At 45.0% G+C, this 19,568-nt stretch overlaps 1 protein-coding gene across 10 annotated transcripts in view; it reads left to right on the forward strand.

Moving 5' to 3' along the window:
• Positions 1-5,920: 5,920 nt before the first annotated feature.
• Positions 5,921-19,568, forward strand: part of CORO1C (coronin 1C) — a 73,038-nt gene continuing 59,390 nt past the window's right edge. Inside the window, exons 1-3 of one of the 10 annotated variants that reach the window (XM_070627053.1) lie at positions 6,099-6,201; positions 7,208-7,335; positions 8,491-8,616. Coding sequence is in view for 1 of the 10 variants with exons in the window: in XM_008520945.2 (XP_008519167.1) it covers positions 18,216-18,258 (43 nt within the window). In the remaining 9 variants the exon portion in view is untranslated. Of the gene's footprint in view, positions 6,072-6,098; positions 6,202-6,519; positions 6,631-7,207; positions 7,336-8,490; positions 8,617-14,968; positions 15,041-18,176; positions 18,259-19,140; positions 19,182-19,568 lie in introns of those variants that run through there. The other 9 variants (XM_070627050.1, XM_070627052.1, XM_070627055.1 and 6 more) reach the window with 9 other exon arrangements.

Here is a 19,568-nt window from a genome sequence, read left to right on the forward strand (position 1 = left end):
AGATCAGAAAGGAAGAAATAAAACTGTTTCTATTAACAGACGATGTGACTGTCTACATAGTAAATCCCAAGTAGTCCGCAGAACACCTCCTAGAACTAACAAGTAAGTTCAGCGAGGTTGCAGGATACAAGACAAACATACCGAAAAATCAATTGTATTTAAATATAATAGCAATGAACTCATGGACACCAAAATTAAAAAGTACAATGCTATTTACAATTGATGAAAAGAATGACTTAGGTATAAATCTAACAAAACATGTATAGGATTTGTATACCAAAATTACACAAAATGATCAAGAAATCAAAGAAGATCGAAACAAATAGACTTATAATGCGCATGGGTTGGAAGACAGCATAATAAATCTTTGATTCTATTCGGATTGATATACATGCTTAAGACAATTCCTACAAAAATCCCAGAAAGACTTTTTGTAGATATAGACAAGATTATTCTAAAATTTATATGCAAAGGCAATGAAGCTAGAATAGCTAAAAACACTTTTTGAAAAGAAGAATAAAGTGGGAGAAAACAGTCCACCCAATTTCAAGACATATTACTTAGCTATAGTACTCCTGATTGTGTGGTCACGTCAGAAGACAGGGGGCCGGCTCCGTGGTCGAGTGGTTAAGTTTGTGCGCTCCGCTGCGGCGGCCCAGGGTTCAGATCCTGGGCGTGGACATGGCACTGCTCGTCAGGCCACGTTGAGGCGGTGTCCCACATCACACAACCAGAAGGACCAGCAACTAAGATATACAACTGTGTACAGGGGGTGTTTGGGGAGATAAAGCAGAAAAAAAAAAAAAAAAGATGGGCAACAGTTGTTAGCCCAGGTGCCAATCCTTAAAAAAAAAAAAAAAGAAGAAGAAGACAGATATATAGATCAATGCAACAGGATAGAGAACTCAGAAACGGACCCACGTAAATATACCCAATGGATTTTTCCTCCATCTTTCAATGGAGGAAAGATAGCCTTTTCAACAAATGATATTGGAGCAATTGTATATCTGGAGGCAAAAAAAAGAATCTCAACCTAAGTCTCAAACTTTATATAAAAATTAATTCAACATTGGGGCTGGCCCAATGGCACAGCGGTTAAGTTCATGTGCTCCACTTCGGTGGCCCGGGGTTTGCCGGTGCAGGTCCCAGGCATGGACATACACACCACTTATCAAGCCATGCTGTGGCAGGCGTCCCACATATAAAGTAGAGGAAGATGGGCATGGATGTTAGCTCAGGGCCAGTCTTCCTCAGCAAAAAGAGGAGGATTGGTGGCAGATGTTAGCTCAGGGCTAATCTTCCTCAAAAAAATTTAACTCAACATGGATCAGACTTAGATGTGAAATATAAAACTACAAAACTTTTAGTAAAAGCATAGGAGAAAATCTTTAGGATATAGGCAAAGCATTCTTAGATCTAATACCAAAAGCAGGATCCATAAAAGGAAATATTGATAAATTGGACTTCATCAAAATTAAAAACATTTTCTCTGTGCAAGACTCCATTAAGAGGATGAAAAACAAACTATAGACTGGGAGAAAATATTTGCCAACTAGATATCCAACAAAAGACTAGTAGGTAGAATATATATATAAAGAACTCTCAAAACTCAACAGTAAAATAACAGTCCAATTAAAAAACGGGCAAAAGACACGAAGAGATAGACAGATGGCAAATAAGCACATGAAAAGATTTTCCACATCATCCCCTGTCAGGTAACTGCGAATTAAAACCACAGTGATGTATCACTTTTCCCATGAGAATGGCTAAAATAAAAAATAGTGACAACACCAAATGCTGATGAAGGTGCAAAGAAACTGGATCACTCCTAGACTGCCGGTGGGTGGGGGTGTGAAATGATACAGTCACTCTGGAGAAGAGTTTGGCAGTTTCTTAAAATACTAAACATACAAGTATCTACCATATGACCCAACAAGTGTATTCCTGGACATTTTCCCCAGAGAAATGGAGATTTATGTTCACACAAAAACCTGTACATGAATAGTTTTCATGTTTATATTATCTTTATTCATAATAAACTGCCCCAAACTGGAAACAATCCAGGTGTCCTTTAATGGGTGAATAGTTAAACAAACTGTGGTATATCCATTTTATGGAATATTACTCAGCAATAATAAGGAGAAAACTATTCATGCATGCAACAACCTGGATTCATCAACAGAGATTTATACTGAGTGGAAAGCCAGTCCCAAAAGGTTGCATGCTATGTGTATTTCATTTGTTATTCTTTTTTTTTTTTCTTTTTTGAGGAAGATTAGCCCTGAGCTAACTGCTGCCAGTCCTCCTCTTTTTGCTGAGAAAGACTGGCCCTGAGCTAACATCCATGCCCATCTTCCTCTACTTTCTATGTGGGATGCCTACCACAGCATGGCTTGCCAAGTGGTGCCATGTCCGCATCCACACTCTGAACTGGTGAACCCCGGGCCACTGAAGTGGAACGTGCGCACCCAACCGCTGTGCCACCGGGCCAGCCCCTCATTTGTTATTCTTGAAATGACAAAATTATAGAAATTGAGAACAGGTGAGTGGTTGCCAGCGGGTAAGGAAGGGTGAGGTTAGGAGGGAAGTGATTGTGGCTATAAAGGGAAGTGGGGGGGGGGGTCCTTGTGGGGAGGGAAATGTTCTGAATCTTGCTTGACTGTATCAATGTCAATGTCTAGATTGTTATATTGTACTATAGTTTGCAAGATGTTACCATCAGGGGAAACTGAGTAGAGGGTACATGGGATCTTTTGTATAAGTTTTTACAACTGCATGTGAATCTACAATTATCTCAAAGTAAAAAATTTAATTGAAAAAAAGGCCATCTATCTGTAGCCCGTCAATCATTTCCAGCTCCTATTTTGCAGAAAGAAGCACTCAGAGCAGCGAGAATCGAGATTTATCAATGTAGCGTGAATTTTAATGTTCTCTGAGCTTTATCCTCTTCCGTCACTCAATTAGGGGTCTTGCCTACTGCAATTATTCTGGGAGCTTCCGGTCTCTCATTTATTTAACATTATTAATATTTGTTAATGCTTCCACAGGGCTAATTCACTCAGCTTCCTGGTTGCCTTGGCAACCTAAGACTAATGTCCCCATTTGGTACCAAGAGAAAATAGAAAAATGATTTGCTGAGGAGCCTCTGAATGCAGGTCCCACAATTCTTTCTTCTTCATACCTGAGCTGGCACATGTATTATGTGGGATTTGCAATCACTCTTATTTTTCCTGGTCATTAAATTCCTCTTCATCTAGCATCTATCTTAGACCACTTCAGCAATTACCAGCTTTTGGGATCAGGAAAAGATTCTCAAATCCAGCATCTTACCTGGACCGAATCCTTCCACTTAGGGCCAGTTTTGGACAGAGCCAAGGTTTCCTTCAGGCCCACAAAAGGGCTGCTATAGATTCAAGAACAGTAAGATGATGGCGATTTTCTCCCAGCAGAGGGTTAGGCAACTTTCCTGCTGCTTCTCAGCTGGCCACATTTGGGGCAGGTGTGGGGTCGGATGGTGACGTGGCACTGCTTCTGGCCTTGGATGCTTTCTGTGCAAGAATCACCTCCCCCAACCCAGGGATAAAGCTGGGCACTGAAACAGGCAGCGGGTTGGGAGGCAGAGGTCTTGGGATCTTTTTCTCTCAGTGGACTTCATGATCCACTTTATGGTTATGTCATCTGGGAGGAGTTGGTGTGTTGGGAAATCTTACTTCTAATCTCATCATTTAACGAACAAGGTGAAAGGAATCAATGTATTTTAAACACCTACTGTGTGCCGGGCACTGTCCTCGATGCTATGCCATGCCTTAATTCATTGAATCTAAACTCCTCAATCTCCAAAACTACCCCACGAAGTAAGCATTTGAATGAACCCCACTCTATAGAGGGGGAGAGTAGGGCACAGAGAGGGGAAGTGACTTGTCTGAGGTCACACAACTGGTAACTAGTGGAGCCCGAATTTAAAGCCAAAGTCCACGTTTTTTCTATTCTGTAATGCTGCCAAAGAGGCAGCTTAATGTAATGACTAACTGGCTAAGAGTGCAGACTGTGGAATTAGAAGGATGTTGGTTCCATCGTTAGCTCTACCCGGTTCAGGCTGTGTGACCTTGGGCAAGTAATTTACCTTCTCATATTCTTCACCTGTATAATGAGGGTTAAGAATTGTTTTTGTGGCCACAGGATTGTTGAGGGGATTTCAGGAGATTTTACACTTAAAGGGCTCAGGTAGCGCCTGGTATGTATAAGCAAAGGAAAAGGTTAGCAATAATCTGTTTGCAAAGAGTAAGCCAGCTTGGTTCCTGGCTCCATCTCAAAGCACTTTATCAACCTTCGTTTTCCCAAAAGCACTCAGAACTCACTGCTGTCAATGCTCTGGTTTAAGGAAAGCCAGGAACCATAAACATCACAATAATAGCCAATCGTGTTTTGTGCATTGCCAAATGCCTGGCACTGCAGTACGTGCTTTACCACCGTCATCTCATTTAAATGAAACGAGTGGCTAAGTCTGGCTGCGGAAAGGGTCTCAGTCCCTCTTGATGGCAGTGGATGCTTGAAGGCAAATGAAACCCATCCCTTTATATTGTTGAAGCACCGCAGGAACAGCCACGGGTACCATTTGTTGCGGGCGGATCACTAGGCAGGCGCCCTGCTGGGTTCACTATTGAAGGTGAGCTCCTGGAATCCTTCCAGAGAGGGGCTGCTACTCTCCCTGTTGGACAGGTAAAGAAACTGAGGCTTAGAGAGGATAAATAATTTGCGCTGAGAGCTGTTTTGGTTCGGGTGGACCTTGATTTACATAACACACATTTCTGAGGCTGATGCTTAAAATGAAAATCGCCCCCCTGTGAATTGCAAAGATGCCTTGCTTTGGGAAGTAAATGGCCCTTCGCCTCAGCAGGTCTGCTTTGTGAATTCAGTTCCTCATGACCAGTTTCCCCAAATCTTGGCATTTCAGAGCTTGGTATTTGAGAAAGGGACTCTGGCTTTTAGGAGGACAACTTCACGCCAAAGATCAGGAAATTCAGGCCTAGAGAGGTGAAGGGAGCTGCCCCAGGACACAGTGTGACAGCAGCACAGCTGGGACTCCAATCCCGGTGCTTTGACTTTCCAAAGGCCAGGGCCGCCCAGTTAGTAAGCAAACGGGTGAGGGACTTTGGCCAGGAAAAGGAAGGGAGGGACCCTGTATCCTTCATTTCCTCACCTGCGAAACGGGGTCACGACCGGTCCTCCCATGTACTGCTGGGGGATACATGGGTGTGGCCCAACCCAGGGGCAGCCACCCTGTGACAAATGCAAAGTGGAAAGTGGAGGCCAGGGGGTCGGGAGTCCGCAGAGCAGGGGGGCGGGGAGAGGGTGGTGGGAGCAGAGGCGGAGCTTCGGGAGCCAGAGGCGGGGATTCGAGATTCGGGGCGGGGCTTGGAGTATCACGTATTCAGACAACAGTAGGCGGGACTTCTAGAAGTTGGGGCGGGGCTTTGTGGCTCCGAGGGGCCAGTTCTGAAGTAATGGGATGGGAGCCGGGCTTAGGGAGTCAGGAGGCTGGTTGGGGGTTTTGATGGGGCGGTGGGCGGGGCTCAGAGGAGCTCATAGGGTTTTAAGGGCTCTGGGGGAATCTTTGAGGAGCCGGGGACTGTGGCCCTGCAGAGCCCAGCGGGCCAGTGGGCGGAGCTCTAAGAAGGCCCCTCCCGGTAATAAGGAGCAGTGGGCGTGGCCCTCGGATGCTGCCATGACTCAGTGGGCGGTGCGTGCACTTGGGCACCGCCTTCCTCCGCGGCCCACCTGCATTCCTCGGCGCGACCAGAGGGGGCGCACGCTAGAGGGCGGCAGGGGACGTAGCTGGGAAGCGGGCTTCCCCTCCCGGAAGTGGGCGTGGCGCGGCGCGGCCCGGCGGCCCTGATTGGGCGCGGCGCTGCGCGGGGGCGGGGCCTGCGTGCGGCGGCGGGGGCGGGGGCGGCGGCCCGCCCCTCCCCCGTGCGGCGCTCAGTGCCAGGCGGGAGGCGGCAGCGGTTGGAGGCTTCGCTGGGCTCTGCAGCGGGGACTTCGGTGGCGGCTCCCCAGGCACCTCGGCCCTGGTGAGCAGCGCGCGCTGGCGGGGCCGCTCGGAGCGAGCCGGGCGGGCGGACCCGTCCCCTCGGCATGTGCCGGCGCCGGCTGACAGGAGCCGGCGGCGTGGGGCAGGGACCCCAGGCCGGGGTGCAGGAGGTGGGGGCCGGGGGGAGGGGATTGGGGACAGAACCGCCAGGCCTGGCGAGAGCGACCCGGGCTCCCTGTGGGGAGGAGGCTGCCCAGGGGAGGCTTTTGGGGGTGCGGCGCCGCCTCCGCCGGGTGAGGAGCCGCGGGGCACGGGGCTGTCCGAGGATGGTTTCCAGGGGTCGGGACCCCGCTTGGTTGGGTGGGGTCTTGGGTGGGGAGGGGCTGTTCCAGGCTGGGGCGCGGAGCCCAGGGGCGCCGGGCCTGGGGCGGGGTTTGAGCCGCCGTGGGGAGGGAGTGGGTGTCGGGGTGGGCGGGGGCCGGGCTCACACGGGGTCGGCCGAGCGCCCCGCGTGGGAGGGGCGAGGGCGAGGGCGAGGGCGGCGGTCTGGCCTCGGGGTTGCCTGGCTTTGGCTGCGAGGCCGGCTCTGGGCCCTGAAGGTATGGCTTTGGGGTCGGGAAGGGCGGGGCAGGGCTAGAGCTGGAGTTTACGTGGTCGGGGGCGGCTTGGGAAGAAGGGCAGGAGCCCGGCGGTGGGAACGGAGGACTGGGACTGGCAGGCGATTGGGAGAGCGAGATCCAAGCAGGCATGCTGCAGGGTCGGGGGCCTGGAGCGTCCGAGTGAGCTGGGTGATTCAGGGATGTGCTCCCCTAGTAACGGAGCAGCTGGCGAGGGGCGCGGTGAAAAGGAGCCAGGTGCAGGTGGGGCTCCGCTGCGCCTAAATGACTGAGGATGAGGTCAGATGTTGAGGGTGGGAATGCAGGAGCCGAGCTCTCCCGCCTGTCCACACAAGCGTACACACCCCAGCTCTCCGTCTCTCAAAGGCTTTGAATGTGTCGGGGGAAGTGGCAGGCTGCAGGGAGAGCCGAGAAGAAAGGGGCTTCCTCTTGGAGAGAGGCGCGGGCCCTGCCGTCCTTTTTTGGGAGTGTTCAAAGGGTTTTTGATCGCTGGAAAAGGAAACGTAGGCTTTACTGCATCATGGTTTAGAATCGCATCCTATATTTGGCCTTAATGTAGGCTGTCCTTGTTTTGTGGTGTCTGAAGTCCTTGCTCTACATGTTGCAAACGTGGGATTCAGTGTGAGAAGCAAATTGCAAGTTGTTCATCTCCCTCGGGGTAGCAGGATACAAAGGCCTTTCTTTCCTGTAAGACATTTAAACAGAATCGAATATAGTGCGTGTTTTTAAACTGGTACTGGGTAGCGAATGTATTTACTTTTGGGAATTGTCGCAAAATATTAGGCCCTCTTCCCGCAGCTCTCCTGCCTGGGATTACCTTCTAAAACTGTATTTCTGGGGTTCTTAGTCACTCTATATAATAATGCATTGCATTGTCCTTATCTGGCAGAACTCTCTCCTGACACCAGGGCCTTGCTAGACTAGACAGAAACATGATTAAGTATAACCAGTTGTTTGTACCGTCTGTTCAATTGTGAAGGCACATAGATATCTGTTTCTGTGACTTCACTTTCTGCATTCCCTGTAAAACTGAAGAAATGGGAAAAATCTATTTTGGACTGGATTCTGTATATTTCAGAAAACTAATTTAAGGAAAGTAATTTTTTTTTTTTTTTTTTTTTTGACTTGGAGGTTCATTTCAGAGTCGCAGTGTTTGGATAGGAAGCCTAATAGTACCGGGTGGGTCTGAGAAGCTGTATAAATAAATGGGGGGAAAAGTCAAATAAAACTGGGCAATGTGTTGTATGTTAGGCCTGGAAGTGCAATGTTTTGTGGTAGGTGGCAGTCATGTGTACTGAGGATTGGCCAAAGATTGGTATGAAGGTCGGGTACACACCTTTTTGACAAATCCAGAATGTGCCTTTTCTGTATTTATTTTTGATTATTTGTGGAAGGTACATGAAAGCCTGATGGATTTTACGAGACACATGTCAGTGAGAGATCGATGCACAGAGTACTGAATTTTTCATCGTCAGGTGTTACTTTGCCTGCAGATTGTGCTAATGAGCATTTATGTCTATTTATATGTAGTTTAGGATTAGATTCAGGATTGACAAGTAGCACTTTTTAAACACTTCTTAAACATTTTTGATTTAAATTTTATGCTTAATGCATCTGTCACTTTTTGGGATCCACTCTAACCATGAGGAGGGAAGTCACTCTAATGCCTATGAAATGGAATGTTCAAAAGGATAAATGCTCAGTTCTTAGTTACATAACTGAGAATGTGAAGATTCAGTTCTTTATGATGGCAAATTATTTCTTAATCGCTTTGATTTGTCACGAACTGGGGTTTTAGAAACATTATTAACTGTTTTTTTTTACCTTTGACTTCTTTTTCAGAGGTGGAACAATAATAAATTTGGGTACCACTTTCATATCCAGGGTACAAATCCATGTTTGTTTTCCATTTGATGACCTCCCTGTGTTATCCTATTCCTGAGTTATGAAAACTCTTTTCTGACACTTGTGAGTATGTCTTTTTAAACTTAAGATGCCTTTTCTGTATTAAAACATGGAAATCCTCATAAATATTTCAGTATGACCTAGTACCTAGAACGTTAAGTAATAGAATCTCTCTGGGTTTTCATTGCCCTAGTTCAGATCCCTTAAAATGAGTGAACAAGATCCTATACTCCTTTTTGAGAGCTTATTCTGTGTTTCAGTAGTGCATAATGGAATCATTTTTGTTTTATAAGCACTTTATTGAGAGATAGGTCACATACCATACAGTTCACCTACTTAAAGTATACAATTTAGTGGTTTTAGTGTATTCACAGAGTTTTGTAGTCATTACCACAATTTTAGAACATTTTCATCACCCCAAAAAGAAACCCCGTACCCATTAACAGTCCCCCTTCCACCTCATTCTCCTCTCTACCCTGCCCTAGGCAGCCACTGATATACTTTGTGTCTCTGTTGATTGCCTATTTTGGACATTTCATGTAGATGGAATTGTACAATATGTGATCTTTTGTGTCTGTGTTTTATTACGTGTAATGTTTGCAAGGTTTATCAGTCTTGTAGCATGTATTAGTGCTTCATTCTTTTTTTTAATGGTTGAATAATATTCCATTGTATGGCTATACTGTGGTGTTTTTTAAAAATTACTCTATTGAGGTCATATTGGCTTACAATGGTGTAAATTTCAGGTGTGCATCACTGTATTTCAGTTTCAGTGTAGATTGCATTGTTGAATATACCATGTTTTGTTTATCCGTTCATCCATTGATGGACATTTGGATGTTTCCCCTTTTTTTGGCTGTTATGACTAATGCTGCTGTGAACGTAAGTGTACGAATTTCTGTGTGGACATATGTTTTCATTTCTCTTGGGAATTGCTGGGTCATATTGGTTACTCTATTTAACTGTTAGAGAAGCTGCCAGACTGTTTTCCGAAGCAGCTCCACCATTTTACAAGCCCTCCAGCAGCATATAAGGGTTTCAATCTCTCCATATCCTCCTCTATACTTGGTATTCTCTGACTTTTTAATTCTAGCCATCTTGGCGGGTGTGAAGTATCTCATTGTCATTTTTATTTGCATTTCCCTGATGGCTAATGATGTCCAGCATCTTCTCAAGTGATTAGTGGACAGTTGTGTATTTTCTTTGGAGAAATGTCTGTTCAGATGCTTTGCCGATTTTAATATTGGGTTATCTTTTTATTGTTATGACTTATTTATATCTTTTAGATACAAGTGCCTTATCAGATAGATGATCGCAAAACTTTTCTCTAGTTCTGTGAGTTGTCTTTTCTTGATGGTATTCCTGGAAGCACAAAAGTTTTTACTTTTGGTGCAGCCCAGTTTATGCATAATGGAGTGAGAATTGATAGTAATGGAGTTAGAAATTATTTAGCCCTTAAATCACATTCTCATCAATGTTTTGGTTATATACGTTAAAAGCCAGGGGCCAGCCCGGTGGCATGGTGGTTAAGTTTGCATGTTTGGCCTCGTTGGCCCCAGGTTCACCTTGATAGACACGGATATTAGCTCAGGGCCAATCTTCCTCAGCAAAAAGAGGAGGATTGGCAGTGGGTGTTAGCTCGGGATTAATCTTCCTCAAAAAAAAAAAAAAAAGTAAAAGCCAAATGTGAAAGGGTTAGGGAAAGATTTGAATTAGTTTTAGATCAAAAAGGGCTTGTCGGGGCCGGCTTGGTGGTGCAGCAGTTAAATGTGCATGTTCTGCTTCGGCGGCCTGGGGTTGGGCAGTTCGGATCCCAGGTGTGGTCATGGCACTGCTTGGCAAGCCATGCTGTGGCAGGTGTCCCACATATAAAAAGTAGAGAAAGTGGGCACGGATGTTAGCTCAGGGCCAGTCTTCCTCAGCAAAAAGAGGAGGATTGGCGGCAGATGTTAGCTCAGGGCTAATCTTCCTCAAAAAAAAAAAACGGGCTTGTCAGGAAACGTTCCCCTGTTTAAATCCTCTGGTGGCCTCCCCCCATTGTCTGTGGTTAAAGTTGGGACTTCTGCATGTGGCTGTGGATCTGGGTGTCTAATTTCGGCTGCCTGGTCTCTCACTGCTCCCCTCCCTATGTTTCCGTCCCCATCGCTACTCCTGGAACTTCCCACCCTCAGCTCTACTTGGGATGCACTTGTTACTCCACCCCCTTTCCACTTGTTGAGGCCCACGTGTCCTTTGGGATCCTCCAGGAGACCTTCCTGATCCTCCCAGGCAGACCTTGTCCCTGCCCGCATGCATCGTACATTCGTCACTGCTGTCTGCCGCAGGGACCTGCTCCTGAACCTGAGCTTACTGTCGGAAAGGCTGTTCCCATGGAAAGCAGGGTGTGAGAGGGGAATTCACGTGGAAGGCAGATCAAGGTTCTCTGCTCACAGCTTGGGCTCCAGTGCCTACCGGCTATCTGCTGAATGCAGGATTATTGAAGTTAGTTGAAACGATCCCGCGGTCAGTGGGTTTCTCTGATTATTATTCACATCTTTGTTGCCTATGTAAAAATAACATGAAGTACACGGGTGATTCCTCTCTGCCTTTCTGGCATCCGAGTTCAGCCCTTACCAAAAAAATGGATGTAAAACCGAATGTTTGAAGCTTTTTCCTGAGGGCAGAACATGCTCGTCCAGGTTCTTTCCCCCCAATGAACAGTGATGACTGGCGCACAGCCTTCCCAGTAGGGCAGGTGGCCAGGGAACACGTTTAGTTTGGTATGATTGAGCCACACCAAATGCAGCAGGCCAGCCCTGATGGTATTGAGTCAGTCAGGACTGGAACTACCCCAGGGCATGCCTGATAATGGGTGTAAACTGGCTGTTAAGGGCACATACTTCCTTCCTTTTCATTCTTTGTTCCTGCTCTCTTGCTTTTCTCAGAGTATCTGACTCAAGTAGTAGTCTTTAGTTATATTTTGTGGGTTATTTTTTTTGCTGAGGAAGATTCACCCTGAGCTAACATCTGCTGCCAGTCTTCCTCTTTTGGATGTGAGCTGTTGCCACAGCATGGCCACTGACAGACGAGTGGTGTAGGTCGCGCCAGGGAACCGAACCTGGGCTGCCAAAGCGGAGTGCGCTGATCTTAATCACTAGGCTACCAGGGCTGGCCCTGTATTTTGTGTTCTTATGTTCACTTTTAATACCTTAATTAAAAATACTCCACTTGCTATCTCCCTGACAATTAGGAGAAACCAGCTGACCATTTGGGCTACGTTTTCATTTTTTGTGTTCATTGCAGTGGTTGGATTGTGGTGAGGTAGTATGGAAGAGAAGAAGGAAAATAAATTTCGTATTTCTTCTTTGTTTCATTAGGCTCAGTGACCTCTCCGTATCTTATATAGTTTCTTGCTCTAGGAGTTTTGTCTTTAAAGAAATTGAGGCAATGAAGAGTTTAGCCTTTAGAGCCAGGCTGGGCTGGGCGTCACTCTTGGCTCCTCTTCTTAATAGCTGTGACTTTGCCAAGTACCTCACCTCCCTTATCCTCAGTTTCCTCTTTGGTAGTATGGAGATGCCAATGGTCCCTTGCTGGGGTATTGAGTGGACGATGAATTTGTGTTTCCCTCTGTCTTCGCCCTTAATGTCTGTTAATGAGTGGAACTGGGGAGAATCAAGTAGAGTAAGTTTAATACATTTTATTTCTGATGTTTAGCTGTTAATATGTGGATTCCCACTCCCACTTGAGCATTTAGACTTGAGTCAAAGTGGAATTACTAAAGCGGTACAAAATGTCTAATTTTTAGGATAGGAAAGTAGTGTTAAAAACGAGGCGGTTTTTACCATGTCTCTGCTCCGACAGGCTTCTCTTATTCAGGCCTTATGCTTGTATTCAGTCTGTCTGTCTGTCTATCTATTTTAAGGAAAAAGGTTTAGTTCCTGGCAAAAGATTGATCCTTTTAAGGTTTGGAAGGAGATGCCACTGCAGATACTCATCTGGTTATAGTGTGAATGGCAGCATTGTGATAAAGTGTAGCATTTGGTGTGAGCAAAGAGCCCAGTAGTTTCATGGGATGTTAAATTAGGCCCGTCATTTGAGTCTTACATTAGTAACAAAATCAGTTTGTCTTGTCTGCCATAGTAAAGAGAAATCAAATTAACGCAGAGGTCCGAGTGGGAGAGAGAAACTGGAGTATGAATGGGATTAGGAAGGCTTGTATTCTGTATGACTGACAGCAGTAATTTCCCAATACACATTGTTTCCCCTTTTGGTTGTGCAATTATCTACATTTCTTTTTAAAAGTTATGAATAATGGATCATACTTTGTGCCAGCATCTCACCACCTTTTTAAGAGTATATCGTTTTAGGGAGGTTGGCGGATGATGTCTCAGGTCCAGAGGTCCCCGTTTCCCGAGGACCTGCTGTTAGACCTTCATGAATGCAGCTCCCTGCTGACTCTGAATCACGGCTGGAGCAGAAAGTCCCTCGCTGCTCCCTCCTTCCTCGGCTTACAGATGAGGGGCTGTGGCCTCAGGAGCTTGAGAAGCTCCCCCACCCAAGATCAGGAGCGTAACTATCCCTCGCTTCCTCCCCAGCCCCCTTCCGTCTCCTTCCGTGTGTAGTGTGAAGTCATTCTTAGAGTTGGTAGTGTGGATTTATAGTGTAGTGTGGGTTTTTGTTTGTTTGTTTGTTTTTTACTGGGTGAACCTGACGTGCTTTCCCTTTTTCAGTCCTTGACCTGATGCGACAGTTCCCTCTTAACCTTCCCCCGTGGTCTTCTGCCAGATGTGCACACTGAGCCTGCTCAGAGCTGCTCTCTTCAGTTTATCGCTACAGTTGATAGTTAGTACCGGTGTGTGTGTGTGTTTTCCTCACATCTTCAGATGGGACGTGTATGAAACTATGAAGTTTGGTCCAGATTTTCAGAAGGTTTTTTCGATGCATTTTTGGGAAACTTGAAAATACATGGACTCTCTTGTATAAGCCTTTGGGAGACTTGATTTCCTAGTTTTAATGTGAAGTTCCTTGACAGTATTTTATTGCTCTCTCTTTATTTCCTCAATCTTATCATCTGACCATTAGTAAGCTGGGGTTGTAAGGATTTCTCTCGAGTGTTTCAAAGACCAGTAAATATTGCAAAGGTGCCCTTGCATTGCCTTGCGAGAATAATTGGGACCATTTGGCCATCTGTATATGAAAACACTGTTTGACAGGAACAACACCCGTCCAGTGCTGGAACTACACAGATTCTAACAGGCATAATGAAGACCTCTTCGGATTAGCAGAAGTTGATCATTGCTTCAGTGTCATCGTTTTGTCTGGGGAACCAAGACAGACTGGGAATCTGGACACGTGGCAGTTTGGTGTAAGAGCCTTTTTTGCCCCCTTGTAGAATCAGATGTCTGTCCCCACGTTCTAGCCACTGCTGAAGTCTTCATCCTGGATACACAAAGCTGTAGTTTCTCAGCTTGTAAAAGACCGTAGACACGTGGGAAAGGAGGCGTTGGGAGAGCAGAGCCTTTGGGGGGTGTATTTTCCACGCCTGACGTTGGAGGGGCTTCTTGACAAATTCACAAGCTCCCACTCCTTAGGACAAATGTTTAATCACCAGTATTTGCTTACTTCACAAGAAAGATACTTAAATTCCTTTTCATAATGGTCAAGCATTCTTTTCTAGTTAAAGATTCTAATTCCTTTCATTCTTAGGAACTTAAAGAGTTGAGGCTGATTTATTAATATAAAACCTCAGATGCTGCCTGAGTGGTGACTGAGAAACACGTGTGAACTTGAGCCATCATCTCCGTTAAGCAGGAGGATTTATTAGGAGACTAGTCACTTTACGGGCTAGATGGTGAATTAGTTTTGCGGTTAGTAGTGTCTTTAGCTTAACATTGTCGTCCGAGTTTTTCTTGGCAAGCAAGAGAAAGGCCAGAGCCAACGAGTGCTGGCCACGGCTCTTTGAGGTGATATTTAATAAGATGTGTGTTTTCTGTTTTAGAAACAGAGTAACTTGTCCCGTAGGCTCTCTCTCTTTTGCGGGCCCTGTTGCTTTAAATGCTACTATAGGAAAAAGGGTAAATTGAAATTTTTTTTTTTTTTTTATCCTAAGAGTTCCAGTTTGGTCTTCTTAGGCAGTATAGAGGTATCTTGCATGCACTCGGCTGAACTGCATTGTCAAGTAGAACCCGCGATGCATCGTATCTACAAAGGATGGTTGTGAACCACGTGGTTCTCTAAAGGTGAATGGTTGAGACCAGATGCAGTGTCTTTCTGGGAGGCAGTGTGTACGTTTAGTCCCCAGCCCAGGACTGGGTTGTGTTCTAAAGTCTAACTCAGTTATTTGGAACTCGGGTGGCATTTTTTTGGTATAGATTCAGTATTATAAGTGGGGGGGTAAGTTCTCAGCCTAGATTGAAGAAATCTGTTTAATTCACAGCACAGCTTTTGAAACTGTTAATGATGATGGCAGAATCTGGATCTTGGAAGCTGGGAGTCATGTGAAACAGAAGTAAGGAGCCATGCTTCATCCTGGGTGCCTGTCTGTGCAGGCTGTGTGGCATCCAGCAGCCTCATGCCACAGCAGCACCCACGTTCTTCATCCTCCCTCCCTCTTAATTTGAAGCCTCGCTTCTCAGGCCAAGTCCTTTAAGCAGTGGTGGCAAAGCAAATGGTTCAAATTCATTTCCACTGATGTGTCCCTAGGTGGCCACAGTTACTATGAGATTACCACTGTTACTCAGTGCTGGGACCGCCATTGGCTTTGTTTATATTTTCCTGTTTCACTCACGTCCCTTAACCCATGTAGAGGCACAGTATTAATATTTTTAAAAAGGGTTCCCTATTGATAAATAAGGAGAGGTTCTTCCTGTCACCTCTAAAACAGTGAATCTGCTATGGTCTTTTCAAAATACTTGTGATTCCTTTTTTCTCTTTCTGTTTGTTGAAGGGCTTGAAAGGGTCTTAGATTTTAGCAGTGACTTGGTTTCTCTGCCCTTTGGGCAGTGGATCAGGGCAGGGTAATGGTTGTAAGCTGGGGCAGCTTGTACTGACTGGAGCTGGGCGTTGGTCTCCATCTCTGTTTGTGTTCCCTTAGAAATGCTTACCAAAAAGCCCCTTCTTTCCTCAAACAATAGGAAATAATTGACTTCTTTTTGTTATTGCCTCTTTGAAGGGTTTGGACCACGTAGTTCCCAAGAACTCTTCTCATTCAAACATTTGATGATGCTAAATGGCATCAGGATTAGGGACCTGATTTTTCTGGTGCAGTTAAAGTCTTCACAGAATGTTAATGGCAGTCTTAATGTTTTGATTTACCTTTAAAATGTGTAATGATTTAAAAAATAGGTTACAAGCTTCCTCTGGTCCTCAAGGATGTAATTTTTGCTGCTGAATTCTGTGGGAAGTGAGCTCTGGGAGTTGAGAGGACAGGGCATCGAGAGTCAGCGTCTGTGGGAAGCTGAGGGGAGGCCCCACCCATGGATGTGCGAAACAGCACCGGGCCCACTCGGGCTGGTGTGATTAGGGAAGAGTAGTGTGAGATGGCTAGGTGGGATGGCCCAGATTGCGGGGAGTCACCATCGTAGAATATACATTTATGCAATATATTTGAGTAAAATGTAAATATAGTTTAGATAGAGAGCTATAAAGGTAGATGAAAATGTAATTTATGGGTGTCCCTAGTGCTAATGATTTCTATGCTAATACCAGTTATGTTTTGGGTTAAATGAGTAGAAATTTAAAAATAAATCTAAGTATGGAATTATTATTTTCTAGTTTGTGAAAGTGGACGCTAGTACTGCTATCCATTCCATGTTCCTCGAAGGCAGAGAATGTCTTAGGTTTTTTGTGCCTCCGCTTCCCAGCACACTGCCTGGCACCCCATAGGTGCTCAGTGTTAGTTTGAATAATTGAATTTCGGTTTTACACGACACACTTGTGATAAAGATTGTCAGTCTTCCCATTTTCCTAGAAGATGAAAGGAGTAAAGAGGAAGTTTTTTGTGATGTAGGAGGACTGCTAATTGTAAACATTTGCAGTTAACCTCATAATTTTCATTACAAATAAGTATATTAGCAATGTTTGTGTATATACACGGTTATTTATTGAAACATATATTTTTTTTTAGTTTTTCCTTTTTTCTCCCCAAAGCCCCCCTGTACATAGTTGTGTACTTTTAGTTGCCTGTCCTTCTAGTTGTGGCATGTGGGACGCCGCCTCAGCATGGCTTGATGAGCGGTGCCATGTGTGCGCCCAGGATCCGAACCGGCGAAACCCTGGGCCGCCGAAGCAGAGCGCACAAACTTAACCACTGGGCCACGGGCCGGCCCCTTTGAAACATATTTTATTTGTAAAGCAGATTTTAGAGTTCTGGTTATTTAAAAGTATGAATTCTGATGAAAAACAGGGTGACATTACATTTTGGTACTTCATTGAAAATTTACTTAACTGACATGAATTTTTAATTTGAATTTTGAACTTTATTTAAAATTTGTTTATTTAATTTAAATTTAATTTTATTATATTTAATTTATTTAATATTTCGTTATATTTAATTAATTTAATTTTATTTAAAATTTATTTTAATTTTGAATTTGAATTTTGAATTTAAAAAGTACTGGGAGCGTGGGATTCTTACAGCTTTGTTTTCTAGTCCAGTTAGCAACTTTGACTCTAGAAAAAACGGATGAAGCAACATCCTAGTGGAAGCATGCTTTCATCTTGAAAATTTTTGTCAAAATAGATATGGGAAGCACCGTAATTTGTGTCAAGATGAGGATTTAAAGTTAAGGGAGCCATCAAGACAGCTGAGTTTCCTTTTATTGTCTTTCTCTTCTCGAGTTTCTGGCTGACTGAGAAGTGTCGCCTTCCCACAGCGGGAAGACTGGAGGGTGGCCCTGAGGGGCTCCAGGCCCAGCTCAGAGGAGTCACAGGGCGGTCTCCGGGCAGTGAGTGGCTCCTGGGGCTCCATGGATTTCCTGTGTTTGCTTCCCTTTGACTGGAGAGGGTGACAAGAACGGAGTAAGTGCAGAGAGGGTGAGTTGTGCACCGTTTCAGCCGTTGGATGGTCTCATCATTTCGGAGTTCATTTGTGCAGTATAGAAATTTGAAGGACTGTAGGCTTTGGTTTGCATCCTAGTAGTCGTGTTGTGATGTGATCACAAAAAAAGAATTGTTTTTGTATTTCCGTTTGTATGTGTGTTTGTATGTTATTTCTGGCCGTTTTTAGGAATCATTACAAATCATAAATGTAGTTGTTTAAAAGAGTATCAGGATGAGAGACCGGCTGCTCTGTCAGCCTTCTCCTCCAAATGCTTTAGAAAGGATTCTTCTGCTTTCATTTGAGGCATTTAGGGTTGCTCTTTCAGTCACTGTTTTGCCGTCCAATTAATGTAACGTAAAGAATGAAGGACTATGATTTGCTTTTCAAATCTTCCTAGAGTTTGGAAGGAAGAAGGATTTGGGATGGTTCGGGTTCCGGTTTTACCAGCTGAGGCTGGTGAGGCTGGTGAGAGCTTCTTCTGATCCAGTGTTCACTCCCAGAATGCCTAGCCCACGCTTCCTCCTGGAAGTGGGCTTTATTTGTTTGTTCCTACTTCCCCGGAGGTGTTCCCACGTTATTGGTGACATGGGATGGGCGGTGCTTCCTTTCTAAAGAACTGAGCCCTTGAGAAGGAAGGTATCGGATGGTGGTCAAGTGTTTACTTGGTAGTAACTGCAGTTTCCCCAGTGAGTTATATTCTTACAGTTTTTTATACTCTGTTGTAGATAACTGATATTCTGTTTGTCTTTCCCCCTCTTTAGAAGAGAGGCCTCCTGATAAGGAAATAGTTTGTAATTTTACCAAAAAAGATCAGACAAAATGATTTGTCCTGAGGTGCGGTAAGATTTGAAGACATATACTTTCCTGTTTGTATAGGATGTCAGAAAATTCTGGAAACATAGGGAGATTTTTATTTTAAAGAGTGTCAGTTTCATTTTCAACTAGCATGCTCAATATGTCTACCTTCAAGCTCCAGGTAAACTGCCTTAATATTAAAGACAGGGGTCCAGTTATTAATCTGAAAAGGTGTAATAATTTAAATGTTTTTCATGGGTTTTTACTCTTTTCAAACACCCTACTTGTAAAGAGAAGGCTCTTTGGAGCTAATACAAAGGGGTGGTTCTTTACCCCAGTGTGTAGTGTGTACTTCCCTCCCCTGTGTACGTCTGTCCCAGCAGGACGTTAACGAGTGTGTGTCTCTTTGATTGTGCTGTGTCCCCTCCGTTGCACTGTGAGCTCTCTGAGAGCAGGGCCAGGTCTGCTTGCTCACCATTGCGTCTGCAGTGTCTAGCTTGATGCCAGGCGCGTGGTCAAAGCTCAGTAAATAGTTGTTGAATAAATGAATGATGAGCGCCTGGGGTTAAAGCCCTACTCAGCCTTCGCAGTTGAGTGCGTGTGTTATGTGGCTAACCCTGTGGGTGCTAGTCGCTAGTTCGGTTCTCAGTGAATGCGGGTTTGTTGGGGGAATGAGGACTGCATCCAGTGCAGGACCAGTCCCTGGAGACTTGTAGGCTTTAGGTTATAATAAGGCTCTAGAAATCATTTATTTTAGTTCTCCCACTTTTTAGATGAAGAAACCAACGACCGTAGGACCAAAATGACTTAGTGGGTAAGTGACTGTGTCAGGGTAAACTTGTGTCGTGTCTGACATCAAGCCAGAGTTTTTCCTACTGTAGCTTAGTGTTTGCTTGAGACATTGTCAAGAGTTTATGTTTATTTAATCTCTGCTTGTCCAAGGCATGGGTATTAAAAAGGGGAAGACTGAAGTTCTTCAGTTGAAGGTGATTACTTTGTTTTGTTTTTGGTTTTTTTTGCGGGGGGGCGGGGGGAGGGGGGGAGATTTGCCCTAAGCTAACATGTGTTGCCAATCTGCCTCGTTTTTTTTTCTTCCTTCCCCCCACAAAGCCTGAGTACACAGTTGTGTATAGTTGTAAGTTCTGGTTCTTCTGTGTGAGCTGCTGCCACAGCGTGGCTGCTGACAGGTCTGCACCCGGGA

Source organism: Equus przewalskii, chromosome 7 (genome assembly GCF_037783145.1).
Source record: "Equus przewalskii isolate Varuska chromosome 7, EquPr2, whole genome shotgun sequence".
Lineage (NCBI taxonomy): Eukaryota > Metazoa > Chordata > Mammalia > Perissodactyla > Equidae > Equus > Equus przewalskii.